The sequence below is a fragment of the Nomascus leucogenys genome, chromosome 2, assembly GCF_006542625.1.
Source record: "Nomascus leucogenys isolate Asia chromosome 2, Asia_NLE_v1, whole genome shotgun sequence".
In the NCBI taxonomy this organism is placed as follows: Eukaryota; Metazoa; Chordata; class Mammalia; order Primates; family Hylobatidae; genus Nomascus; species Nomascus leucogenys.
In genome coordinates, this window is record NC_044382.1 from 87,225,305 (window position 1) to 87,239,332 (window position 14,028).

Below are 14,028 nucleotides of genomic sequence, written 5' to 3' on the forward strand. Positions count from 1 at the left end.
CCCATGATTCAATTACCTCCCATCAGGCCCCTCCCATGACACGTGGGAATTATGGGAGCTACAATTCAAGATGAGATTTGGGTGGGGACACAGCCAAACCCATATCACCTGGTTTTAATGTTTGTTCCTCTACTTTTGCCAAATGCCTGAGGCCACTACCAGCCCGAGATCCTTTTCAATGAAAATTAGAGGTTGGATTATCTTGTCTATGTGGGTAGTAGAATTCTGACCTGAGATCTGCAAGTTGGTAAGTTTTTGTTTTTTGTTTTGTTTTGTTTTTTTTGGAGACAGGATCTTGCTCTGTTGCCTAGGCTGGAGTGTAGTGGCGTGATCTCGGCTCATTACAACCTCTGCCTCCTGGGCTCAAGCTATCCTCCTGCCTCAGCCTCCTAAGTAGCTGGGACTCCAGGCATGTGCCACCATGCTTGGTAAATTTTTAAATTTTGGTGTAGAGCTGAGGTCTCACTATATTGTCCAGGCTGGTCTCAATCTTCTGGCCTTGAGTGATCCTCCCACCTCAGCCTCCCAAAGTGCTGAGATTACAGGTGTGAGCTACTATGCCCGGCCACTGGTAGGTTTATGACTGGGAATTCTCAGGGAAGGTTTCCCTTTTTTCTCCCTTCTACATCCAGAATTAAGGACAAGACATGGAGGTATTCCCGTCATTTTTTTTTTTTTTTTCTGTGAAACTGCTTTTTTCTTACTTATCCACTGAAACTGTCGTTTTTTGGAGACTCCTGGCTTTATGCAGGGATCTTATCAATCTCTTACCATCCTTGTACCAGCTCCAAAGCTTTGTCTGTAGTTTACTAGTGCAGATGGATCACTAGTAATTTGGTGAATGGTTTGGTATCAAGGCTGTTCTGTCTTTGGATTTAGTAGTTCCTGCTTTCTTGCCTCCCAGGATTTCTTGTTGCATTAGTTGTGTATTTACAATATTATTTAAATAAAATTTGGTCCAGTATTTTAGATATTATGTACTAGAGGGGGATCTCTACATATGGGTGATCTGCTGTGTTTTAAGAAATGAAAGTCTTGAGTGGCTTGTTTTATATAGATAGATAGATAGAGACAGAGACACATATAGAGACACACACACACACACATGCATACACGCTCATTTGTGCCAAAGTGAAAAGTTGGAAATGAACTAGGAACCATCATCACAATAGGTATTTAGTAGTGATGAAAAGAGGTTGTCCTCTAGAATTCTACTTGGCTTGAGTTGGCTGATCCAGTATGTTGTACCTGAAGAAAATACTGGGTCTTTAACATCTACAGATATGAAGAAATTATCAGGATAATAGCTATTAGATTTATATCAGTGCTATTAGAGATTTGTGGCTCTCCAACATTTCTCATCATTGCTATACCACAAGCAACTATGGCCTTAAATATATCGCATTACTAGCTCTAACCCTACCTTCATCCTTATCTACTAGTTTATTGTACTTAATACTTCTTTGGTTATTTAAAGTAATACAGCATTTATAGCAAGGTTCCAGCTGGGTACATTCTTGAGTAATTTTTTCTGTGTTTTTACTGAAATATGCTGCTGCCAGGCTAACTTTCCCAGACATTTTATTAGTATTTGGTCATTGTTTTATTGTTGCTGCTTATTACACCAAGAAGACAGGACTCTGGAGCCATGCTTTTGTTTTTTTGCTAGGGGAAGATCTTCATTACTGATCAAGATAGCAATTCTAAATGCCATGTGGACTTGGGACAATATATGTAAGAATTGTTATCTCCCTTAAGGTGCCAGGAACTCTTTTTCTTTTTTTTTTTTTTTTTTTTCAACTTTTTTTTTTTTTTTTTGAGACAGAATCTCGCTCTTTTGCCCAGGCCAGAGTGCAGTGGCGCTATCTCGGCTCACTGCAAGCTCCACCTTCTGGGTTCACGCTATTTTCCTGCCTCAGCCTCCTGAGTAGCTGGGACTACAGGCGCCTGCCACCACGCCCGGCTAATTTTTTGTATTTTTTTAGTAGAGACGGAGTTTCACCATGTTAGCCAGGATGGTCTCGATATCCTGACCTCGTGATCCACCCACTTCGGCCTCCCAAAGTGCTGGGATTGCAGGCGTGAGCCACCGCGCCCGGCCTTTTTCAACTTTTTAAGTTCTGGGGACATGTGCAGGATGTGCAGGTTTGTTACTTAGGCAAACATGTGCCATGGTGGTTTGTTGCACAGATCAACCCACAGATTAAACCCAGCATTCACTAACTATTCTTCCTGATGCTCTCCCTTTGCCCACCCCCGATCCCCATCCCCATCTCCTGACAGGCCCCAGTGTGTGTTGTTCCCCACCATGTGTCATGTGTTCTCAATGTTCAGTTCCCACTTATGAGTGAGAACATGCTGTTTGGTTTTCTGTTCCTGCATTAGTTTGCTGAGGATGCTGGCTTCCAGCTTCATCCATATCCCTGCTAAGGACATGATCACATTCCTTTTTATGGCTGCATGGTATTCCATGGTGTATATGTACCACATTTGCTTTATCTAATTTATGATTGATGGGCATTTAGGTTGATTCCATGCCTTTGCTATTGTGAATAGTGCTGCAGTAAACATAGGTGTGCATGTGTCTTTGTAGTAGAATGATTTATATTCCTTTGGGTATATACACAGTAATGGGATTGCTGGGTCAAATCGTATTTCTGCCTGTAGATCTTTGAGGAACCACCACACTGTCTTCCACAGTGGTTGAACTAATTTACACTCCCACCAACAGTATAAAAGCGTTACTTTTTCTCCATAACCTCTCCAGCATCTGTTGTTTTCTGACTTTTTAATAGTTACCATTCTGACTGGTGTGAGATGGTGTCTCATTGTGGTTTTGATTTGCATTTTTCTAATGATCAGTGATGTTGAGCTTTTTTTTCATGTGTTGGCCCCATGAATGTCTTCTTTTGACAAGTGTCTGTTCATGTCCTTTGCCTGCTTTTTAATGGCATTTTTTTCTTGTAAATTAGTTTAAGTTCCTTATAGACTGGTTATTAGACTTTTGTCAGATGGATAGATTGCAAAAATTTTCTCCCATTTTGTAGGTTGTCTGTTCACTCTGCTGATAGTTTGTTTTGCTGTGCAGAAGCTCTTTAGTTTAATTAGGTCTCATTTGTCAATTTTTGCTTTTGTTGCAATTGCTTGTGTAGTTTTTGTCATGAAATCTTTGCCCATGCCTATACCCTGAATGGTATTGCCTAGGTTTTCTTCTACAGTTTTTGTAGTTTTGAGTTTCACATTTAAAGGACCATACTTTTCTAATTGGAGAAGTTAGGATTGATTAGCCTTAGTTTTTCTGCCCATTAATAAGAGATCTGGGTATGGGGGAACAAGCATTTGGAAAAGAGAATTTGTGATTATTTTAGTGACAAAAGATTATAATGGAGATTTTAAAAATACAAGAAAATGCTCTTAATCCCAGAAATAATCCCTATTAACATTTTGTTATATTTTCATCTTATTTTAAAACAGGAAGTTTGTGTTATATTGTATATACAGCTTTGTTTCATAACTTTTTTTAATCACTTATTTGTCCAGGCTTCCTCATCTTATTACATACTCTTTTAGAACTTTTAAATAGCTGTATTATATACTCTCCTATAGCTGTATCAGTTTACCCATTTCCTCTGTTGTGTTGGACATTTGGGGTTTTGCTTTTGTAAATAAAGCTGTAGTGAGCATTCTTGGCATACACACATTTGCAAATATCTTGGATTATTTCCATAGGACATTTTTAAAGACCAGATATTCATAGTACATAGGGTGTAAATACTTCTATGGCTCTTGAAACATAATGCCAAATTGTGCTCCAGGATTGCTACATGTACTAGTGTATAATCCCACTTTTCAGTGTGTGAGAGTATCTGTTTTACCACATCTTTCACAAAATGTGGTAATCCTATGATAATCATTTTAAAAATAATTAGGTAAAATGTGCATTTCTTTGATTACTAATGAGGTTGAAATTTTTTGTATGTTTGTTTTTCTTTTGTATTTTATAAGCTGCCTGTTTAGAGTTTTTTAAAATGCAGTTTTTTTCAGTAACATGTTTATCTGATAATTTTGTGTTGATTTGTACCTAGTGAAATGTATTAACTAATTGTTATATATGTCGCTTATTATTTAGATTTTGCCATCTAATCTTGATTATGAATACTTTATATCATCAAATTTCTAAATTTTTATGTGATCAAATGTATTACCTTTTCATTATGATTTCTTTCCCCTCATGAGCTTTTGTGAATGTTTAGAATGACTTTTCTTCACGCCGAGAGCAGATAATGCCCTATAGTCTATAGAGTGTATTTTAGTGTCTTTATAGTTGTTTTTTGTCTCGTTTTGTTTTTTTTTAACATTCAATTTTTAATCCATTTGGAATTCTGTTGAGAAACAGGGATTTTGTTTTTCCTCCCCCAATTTAAATAATTCTCCCAACAGCATTTACTGACAACCCTTTCTATTTCCATTGACTTGAAATGCTATCTTGATCAATGCTTTAATTTTCATATGCACCACCATTGTGTATATGTGTAAATCCCAATTTTGGTATTGTCAGAGTTTGTTTTTGTATCTCATGGTTTTGAAATGATATATGATTGTTTTTGCACTTCTTGATTACTAGTGCTGTTACACCTCTTTTCACATGTTTATTGACCTCTTTCTATTGCTTGTTCAGATCTTTTGCGAGTTTTTCAATTAGTTTGTATTTCCATGGATTTGTAACAATTCTTTATATATTCTGGGTAGCAATTTTCTGTTATATGCATTACAACTATCTTTTCCTAGTCCATGATTTGACTTTTTACTTTTTGTAAATTTCAATGTAATTAAATTCATCAATTTTATATGGTGTGTGTGTTTTCCATTCTTAATTTGACAGCTACTTACTGAGCATCTACTGTTTCAGGGACTATTTTGGGTACTTGGGATAGGTCATAAACGAAACACACAGTATTTCTAGAGTTCACATTCTAGAAGCTCAAGAAATATTCATAAAAATATTCCCACGTATTTTTCCCTGAAAGTGTTTAAGTTTTGCTTTTTCAGTTTTAGATCATTAATTTACCTCGAATTCATTTTTGTATATGATATGAAGTAAGAAATCTGTTTCTTTTTTCTATATGTGTTACCAGTTATCTAGGCACTGTTTATTGATTAATACATTGTTTCTTCATTGTTTTGTAGTGACACCTCTGTTAGATAACAAGTTTCTGCATTTGTGTGGGTTTGTTTCTGTGTCTGTTTTGTTTATTGGTACATTTCTCTGTCCTTGCATCTGTATTACACTCTTAATTACTATGGTTCTATAATAAGCCTTGATATCATAGGTCTTCCTACTTTGTTTTTCTTCAAAATTGTTTGACCTGTTTTTAGTTCTTGCTTTTTTTTTTTTTTTTTTTTTTTGAGATGGACTCTCACTCTGTAGCCCAAGTTTTTTGAGATGGACTCTCACTCTGTAGCCCAAGTTGGAGTGCAGTGGCGTAATCTGGGCTCACTGCAACCTCTGCCTCCCAGGCTCAAGCAATTCTCATGCCTCATCCTCCCCAGTAGCTGGGACTACAGGCGCACACCACCATGCCTGTCTAATTTTTTGTATTTTAGTAGAGACGAGGTTTCACCATGTTGCCCTGGGTGGTCTCAAACTCCTGAGCTCAAGCGATCCGCCCACCTTGGCCTCCCAAAGTGCTGAGATTACAAGTGTGAGCCTCTGCACCCAGCCAGTTCTTGCCTTTTGTATATGCATTTTAGAATCAGCTGAACTACAGTTACATCTTTGGTTATGCGTGGCTTCCTTTTCAGGGCTGCTGTTAGCTGTGTCAGAGTAAAATCCTGCTATATTTTGGTGGTGTCTTCTGGTTTTAATAGTTCTTAGGATCCTTGAACTTCCTTGTGCAGCTTCTTTCTTTTCTATATTTTTCTTATTCATGACCTCCCCCTTCCCTCCCTCTTCTCTTTCTTTCTTTCCTTTCTTCTTTTCTGTTACTGTTTTTGCTTCTACTGTTCTTTTCATATTCCCATCCTTGTTTTTTCTTTTTTCTTATGGTCATTCTAAAGAGTACTTTAAAAATATATTTTTATTAAAGTAGTATTTCGTGCATGTGTCGAGGGAAGCAGATAATACAGAAGCATATAAAACAACAGGTGCAAGTCCCTCTGATATCAGTTGGCTGAGACTTCCCAGATATTTTATGGGGGCATGTATAAATCTGTGTCTATTGAATAAAAGGTCATATGCAGACTGTTCTGTAGCTTGCTTTATTTTTTAATTTTTATTTTATTATTATTATTACTTTTTGAGATGGAGTCTTGCTCTGTCTCCCAGGCTGGAGTGCAGTGATGTGATCTCGGCTCACTGCAACCTCCGCCTCCCGGGTTCAAGCGATTCTTCTGCCTCAGCCTCCCGAGTAGCTGGGACTGCAGGCGCCCGCCGCCATACCTGGCTAATTTTTGTATTTTTAGGAGAGATGGGGTTTCACCATATTGGCCAGGCTGGTCTCGAACTCTTGACCTTGTGATCCACTTGCCTCGGCCTCCCAAAGTACGGGGATCACAAGCATAGGACACTGCGCCTGGCCAGCTTGCTTTATTTTATTATTTTAAAAGACATGCTTCTACAGCTAATTTATTCTCATGGCTGCATTGTATGTATATACAGTAATTTAACCAATCCCCCATTGATGGACTTGTAGATGTCTACTTCCTGATCTTGCAGCTTTCAGACACTGCTGATCCTCACTGGCAAAGTGGAAGTTGGATAATTTATTTTCTCTCTCCTTAGGCTTTCCCTTTTACTCTTTTAAATTTAGTGGGGTTCTACCAAGAACTTTCCTATGTACTCCTCAGAGCATTGGCATGTAGCTTTCTCAAGAGGGAAGAGTTGGCAGTAAACCTTGGTGTAGTTCTTTTGCCTGGTTCTATCTGTATTTTACAGTTAAAAAAAACTCAAAAGTTCTTTTTTTTTTTTTTTTTTTTTTTTGAGATAGAGTCTTGCTCTGTTGCCCAGGCTGGAGTACAGTGGTGCAATCTTGGCTCACTGCAGCCTCCACCTCCTGGGTTCAAGTGATTCTCCTGCCTCAGCCTCCTGAGTAGCTGGGATTACAGGTGCTCGCCACCACACCCGGTTAATTTTTGTATTTTTAGTAGAGACAGGGTTTCACCATATTGGCCAGGGTGGTCTTGAACTCCTGACTTAGGTGATCTACACGCCTTGGCCTCCCAAAGTGCTGGGATTACAGGTGTGAGCCACCGTGTCTGGCCTTTATTAACATGGTATCGTGGAAAAGAGTGTTTGTCATGTAGTGTTAAAAGTAGCAGTCCGATGGTAGAGTTGAAGAATGAATGAGTTGGAGAAAATGGAGATGGAGAATTTAAGCACCTCTTTGCCACACACTTGACTATGAGAGAGCAGGGAATGAAGAGATGCAGATTTTGGGATTTTTCATTTTATTGGTGTTATACTTTTTGAAAGAAGTTAAAGTTGGGTCTCTGTGTTACATAATTTTCCTTCTCTTAATCCTCCTAGCCTCCACCAGGCAGTGTGAAGATGCCTAATGTACCCAATACACAACCAGCAATAATGAAACCAACAGAGGAACATCCAGCTTATACACAGATTGCAAAGGTTAGTTCATGTTAGTTGTATAAATTTATATTGGCCATTGTAATATCAATAACATTTGCTTTCAGAGCAAAATAAGTCTTTATATGGTTACATTTCTGTTGCTTAATTTTTTTTTTTTTTAATTTTATTTTATTTTTTTTTATTTTATTTTTTTTTAGACTTCATAACAAAAAACATTTATTAAGTAGCTACAACCTAACAAGCCCTGCTCACCTGCCTCTTCACCTCCTGCCTGGAAGGGCTCCTTGGTGTGCAGAGCCACAAAGTGGGGTCCAATGGAGAGCTCCCAGTCCTCCCCACAGGCCTTGTTGTCAGCCATGGGTCCAGTGATGAAGATGATGAAGACAGTGATGAAGAAGAAGAAGAACTAAAAGTTTGTCTTGGACCCTGATGGAGCATGGAGAATACACACTTGAGGGAGCCCAGAGCTGGCTGCCATGATGCCCAGCACAGTGTCTGACAGGTTTAGTTGAGAAATATGCTATTCTGGAGTGTGCAACAGATTGTTTTATAAAATATGCTTATTATGTTCACCCACTTTTCATGATTTTTTGTCAGTACTAGTTTAGACATGGATACTTTTACAAGTGGATATTCCTTTAAGGTTATGGAAAACATCTTGGTCCTTATCATAGCCCAAGGCATAGTTGTAAGGGGATCATTGATTCTCTGGGTGTCTTCTAAGGCTACTTTTGGCTAAAAGCAGAGCATCTTCAACACTTCTAATGTGATATTTTTTTCTCTACTGAAGAGATGAGAAAGTCAAAAGGAAACTGCCACTGGTTCTAATTCTAACCATGAAGGATGTATTAGTTAATGCTACAGGAAGAATAGGGAAGAGCAGGAGGAACAGGCTTCCACTGGGAAAGAGTTCATGATTGCCAGTGAGGGAAAGCACAATCAGACTGCGCTAAAGGTGTCAAAAAGTTGAGAAATGAAAGATGTGTTATTTCAATGGCATGATATCAAGGGAGGGAAGATGACCTAGGTGGTGGGGGAAGCTCACAAAAATTCAATTGTAACTCTGAAAAGGTGGTGCTAGCTTTCTCTACTCACTAATCTTCATTAGCCCTCTACCAAGCCCTAATGATGAGAATAATAAAATATATTTTTTATTGATATGAATAATAGGTATCTTATTAATTTCATTTAAAGTGTGAAAGCAAACTTATTAATCTGACTATTTTAATTTGTCTGTAACATACATACAGTATAGGCAAAAGATACTTGCTTAATATTATTACCACCTCAGAGCAAGACCTAGCTCTTGTTTCAGTCAGATTTCCATCATCCCTAAGGTCCTTCTGTAATTCTGGAGCCAATACTGTGACTGTCCTATTGCTAAGCATCTGAATAAGCAAATGGAGAGACCTAAAGAAACAAAGAGTTCAGATTCTTTTCTTTTCTTTTCTTTCTTTCTTCTTTCTTTCTTTCTTTCTTTCTTTCTTTCTTTCTTTCTTTCTTTCCTTTCTTTCTTTCTTTTTTTTTTTCTTTTTTTATTATACTTTAGGGTTTTAGGGTACATGTGCACAATGTGCAGGTTTGTTACATATGTATCCATGTGCCATGTTGATTTCCTGCACCCATTAACTCGTCATTTAGCATTAGGTGTATCTCCTAATGCTGTCCCTCCCCCCTCCCCCCACCCCACAACAGTCCCCGGAGTGTGATGTTCCCCTTCCTGTGTCCATGAGTTCTCATTGTTCAATTCCCACCTATGAGTGAGAACATGCGGTGTTTGGTTTTTTGTCCTTGCGATAGTTTACTGAGAATGATGTTTTCCAGTTTCATCCATGTCCCTACAAAGGACACGAACTCATCATTTTTATGGCTGCATAGTATTCCATGGTGTATATGTGCACATTTTCTTAATCAGTCTATCGTTGTTGGCATTTGGTTGTTCCAACTCTTTGCTATTGTAATAGTGCGCAATAAACATACGTGTGCATGTTCTTTATAGCAGCATGATTTATAGTCCTTTGGTTATACCAGTAATGGATGGCTGGTCAAATGTATTTCTAGTTCGAGATCCTGAGAATCGCCACACTGACTTCCACAATGGTTGAACTAGTTTACAGTCCCACCATCTGTTGCTTAATTTTTAACTCACTTTCAAGTCTGGATTTGCTGTCTTGTCACCCTTCAAATACTCATTCCTCTTTTTGTCAGTTTATACCATTTGCTTTATTCCATTATGAGGAATTATTGAATTTGTGTATCATCTTGGTGGATAAATTTTTATTGCCTTTGGTCTCACTTTTTAATGCACACTACCATTAAGGTAAAAATGATGGAATAATAGATATTATTGGGAGAGTGTTATAACGGTAAAGTAACAGATAGTGTTAGGAGGTAGAAGATGGCAAAAATCTGAGAAGAAAGGAGATTAATAAGATGCCTGATAACGTGTAAGGGCAAATTGAGTTATAAAGAATTTCTTAATCACATCCTTCGACCTCATTCTCCTATAACATTTAAGATATTAGAAAATATTCTTGCGTTGGCGGCCTTGTATATCATTTATTCTGATTTATAGGAGCCAATTCAGTTGCCTTTTTTTCTATTGTTCATTTTCCTCAACTGTTCCCATTGCCTCTGTTCTTCACTCATTTAGGCATAGAGGTCATCTTAATTTCATTTTCCAGATTACCTAAGGATTCTGACTACTTTTACTAAGAGAAGTTTTCCTCTCCTAATGGACCCAACATCCCCACTGAGGGTTTTCAGAACCCAAAGACCAAATGGACCAAATATCCCCATAATATTTTCTGTAACTATGATCTTCAGTAAATTCCTGTACTTTGGAAGTGTGTTTGAATTAGGTTTCTCTCATAGTAGAGAAGTAGGAGTTAGCATATAAATGTTAAAGTATTTTATCCTTCTGACAGTCTATTCACATATTGATATTTTTTATTTAGGAACATGCATTGGCCCAAGCTGAACTTCTTAAGCGCCAGGAAGAACTAGAAAGAAAAGCCGCAGAATTAGATCGTCGGGAACGAGAAATGCAAAGCCTCAGTCAACATGGTAGTATCCAAAGAAGTCTGAAATAAAAATAACTTTTAAACACTTTACATTATGTCTGTACTAGCTCCTAGGTCATTTGGCCTGTGGATAAAACCCTACCGTATTCCTGTTCTAACAAGGAGATATCAGACACAGCAGATTGCCTGTTTGATACTCTGTAGCCTTCTAATCTTGGCTGATTTGCATAGTCTTTTGTTGATAGATTAGAACAGTGTTAGCCTCATCACACAGAAAATGAATGTGAATATGATAATTTTTGCTCACTCTGAGGCCAGGAGCCTTTGATTCTTCAGTTAGGCCCTCCTTGGTTCTGTGGAGTCTTTATGAGTACATTTGCATGTACCCTACATTTGACTTTTACCTGATTTATTCAGGTCAATTTCAGATTATCTGCCCCAGTCCTCACAAGTATTTTGTCAAATCATGTTAGAAAAATTGGAAGCCTAAGGTATTCATTTGATGCCAAAGAAATAAGTGGTGAATTGTTTGCAGTGAATTCTATTCAGTGTGTGCCTGCCAAAGCACTTCAAAGGAGTCTCTTAGGGAAAGCTAGCAGTCTCTGAGTAAGAAGAGATAAAAGAGCTAGATAAGTCATTGTTGGGATGTCTGGGATAGTGATACAATGCAAAGCTAGAACAATAACAATATATAGAACTATTTCTTTTTATCTTAGAATGTGTAAGTCTAGGGCCTCATGAGAACACGTTTATCCTGGGTCATTTTCTTGCTTCCACCATAACATCTATAGAAGGAGAAACTAAAAGTTGAACTGGGACCAATGTTTCTGAAGTACCTGTAACTAAAATCCATCCTATTTCTTTAGCACTGGCAAATACAAACTATTTCTATGAGAGATATGTTAGTAAAGACAGTAACAAAGAGTAGGAAATTAACAATTAGACTGCAGTATGTTAGCACATTTTAGTACTTTTCCCCTCTTAACTCATATTTAAATCGTCAATACAATCCTGTGAGGGGTGATAGAGTTTTTATTCTCATTTTACAGATATGGAAACTAAGGCTCGGAGGAGAGAGTAAGTTGCCCAAGGCGACCTTGCCAGTAAGTGGCTAGCCATTTCTGGTTCCAGAGCCTCTCTTCTTTATGACTATTCACTGCCGCTTCTCAAATAGTATGAGATTGGTATGAGAAATGAACTATATGAAATTTGAATAGTATGATAAATGGAACACAGGAGACTCATTGGGGAGAATCAGAAATAGGTTATTTTTCTTTCTATAAAAATTACCCTGGTCTGGAAAAAGTAGGTAAAATTGAATTTTTAAAAACTGTGAGATATAACATCTAAAATTGGGAAATGGCCTTAGGTGCTGTTTTTACCCTCTATTTTCGTGTTTTGACTTCTTTATTTTAATTTTTTATTTCCCCCACCATTTCTCAAGGCTTATTTTTAATCTGGTTTCTTTATATAAACACATTTTTTTCCCTTTATAGTTTGAATTTGTTTTTCTCTGCGTTTTTAAAGGTTCTATAATTCCTCAGCTTCCTTATCATGACTATTTCATGTTTTCTTTGTTGTAGGGTTTTCATACATGTATCTTTTGGATATTATTTTTTCCCAGATTTTGAGTATTCTAAATTTGATTCTTTGGTATTGGTTTAATCTTGGACTTAATAGAAAACTTGAAAAAATTAGAAGCTGGTCTTTCTCCACGTGAGATAGGAATTATAACAGAATTATATTTGAAGATTTAAGATGCTGAGGAGAAAATTGAAGTTTAAAAACTGGATGGCCTTTTCATGCCAGCCAGACTCTTTGGACTGTGAAATAAATCTGTTTTAGGGTAGAAGCACTGGATATGTGCCTTCTTTTTGTTTCTTGTTTTTTCTGTACATAAATGGTTCGTGCTAAACATGATATGATATGACACTGGAAAATTATTTTACCATGTAATGTGCTCTAAGGTGATGATATTCTGAGAAAATTTTTTAAAAATCTAAAGCTTGTCTTTCAAAGTTCTAGGAATAGAGATATAGTACTACAGTTTTTCTGAACTTTTATTAAAATAATAGAGTTTTTCTTTATTATGAAACAAAAAATAATATCACATTTGTTATAAATAACCTTTTCTTTTTTTAAAAAAATTTACAGGTAGAAAAAATAATTGGCCACCTCTTCCTAGCAATTTTCCTGTCGGACCTTGTTTCTATCAGGATTTTTCTGTAGACATTCCTGTAGAATTCCAGAAGACAGTAAAGCTTATGTACTACTTGTGGATGTGTGAGTATACAACAATTTATATCTTTGTTTAGAATTTGTATTTTCGTTGTCAAAATCCACATTTTTATTTCAAGGATAGTATAGCAAACCAGTCTTCTTTTTCTGTAGATAAAGCTTAATAATCATGATTTCAGAGTGAAACATACCATATTTAGGTACTTCAGAATTGTACTATATGTGACAATGTAAGTCCTTGGCTGAGAAAAACCTGTATATTGAGAACTGGCATTCTTTTGAGGAAAAGACAACTTCTCTGTCATATGGGTAAAATTTTGTAAGATTCTTTTTCCTTGAAAGATGTTATCTAGGCATGATTTGCTTGGAAAAAATAATGCATACTAATTTTATGCAGAGGAAGGCCATTTAAAAGAATTCTGTTAAATGTAGGCGTTTTAGCTATTTTTAAAAAGGCATAAAATTATTACATAAACTAAGTATTCTTTTTATAGCTTTGAGTACAGTTTACTTTTTTGTTTTCAATTGTGATACTTTTATTATTGAAAGTGCTTAATTAATACAGGACATTTTGTTGAACGGAACATTAGAATATATGTTTGGGGCTCTGATGCTCACATCACTTTGAGTATAATAACTCATGGAATACTGAAACAAAATGTCAAGCTGTTGACAGTTTTACTGTGTGTGCACAGACCTCCCACTTATTCTCTGTTTCATTTTTATTCCAAACAGTAGTCTCAGCCTCATTTTGATATCCTGTCAGAAGGGGAGGTAGCTATTGAGGGTTCTCACATGCACAACATCTGGGTTAATGGATAATTTGTAGGGTACATTCTTGATGGAGGAAATTTACTTGTTTTTACTTTATGATTAATGAGACTACCACCCCTCCCTTAATGGATGAGATGATTTTCCCCAAAATCTTTTAGGAGCATTCTTCATGTATGTCAACTTGTTTTGGAATATGAGAAGTGATTCCTAATGGATAGTCTATTTTTAACTCTTCATTAGTATTTTTTGAGATATTCTTGATCTAATATCTTTTGCTGAATCCTCAGTGTCAGTAGTATATATTTTTAATATTAAATGTCTGATTCCATATATGTACATGCTAACCAACTCTTATTTAATCAATATAATATATGCATTTATATTTTATATATGTTTATTTTTTTAAAT

The 14,028-nt window shown here is 36.6% G+C and overlaps 1 protein-coding gene across 1 annotated transcript in view; it reads left to right on the forward strand.

The window, feature by feature from the left end:
* Window positions 1–14,028, forward strand: part of SCAMP1 (secretory carrier membrane protein 1) — a 132,900-nt gene that overhangs the window by 63,060 nt on the left and 55,812 nt on the right. The window contains exons 3-5 of the mRNA XM_030800442.1: window positions 7,526–7,624; window positions 10,543–10,651; window positions 12,763–12,891. Coding sequence (XP_030656302.1) covers window positions 7,526–7,624; window positions 10,543–10,651; window positions 12,763–12,891 — 337 coding nt within the window. The remainder of the gene's footprint in view (window positions 1–7,525; window positions 7,625–10,542; window positions 10,652–12,762; window positions 12,892–14,028) is intronic.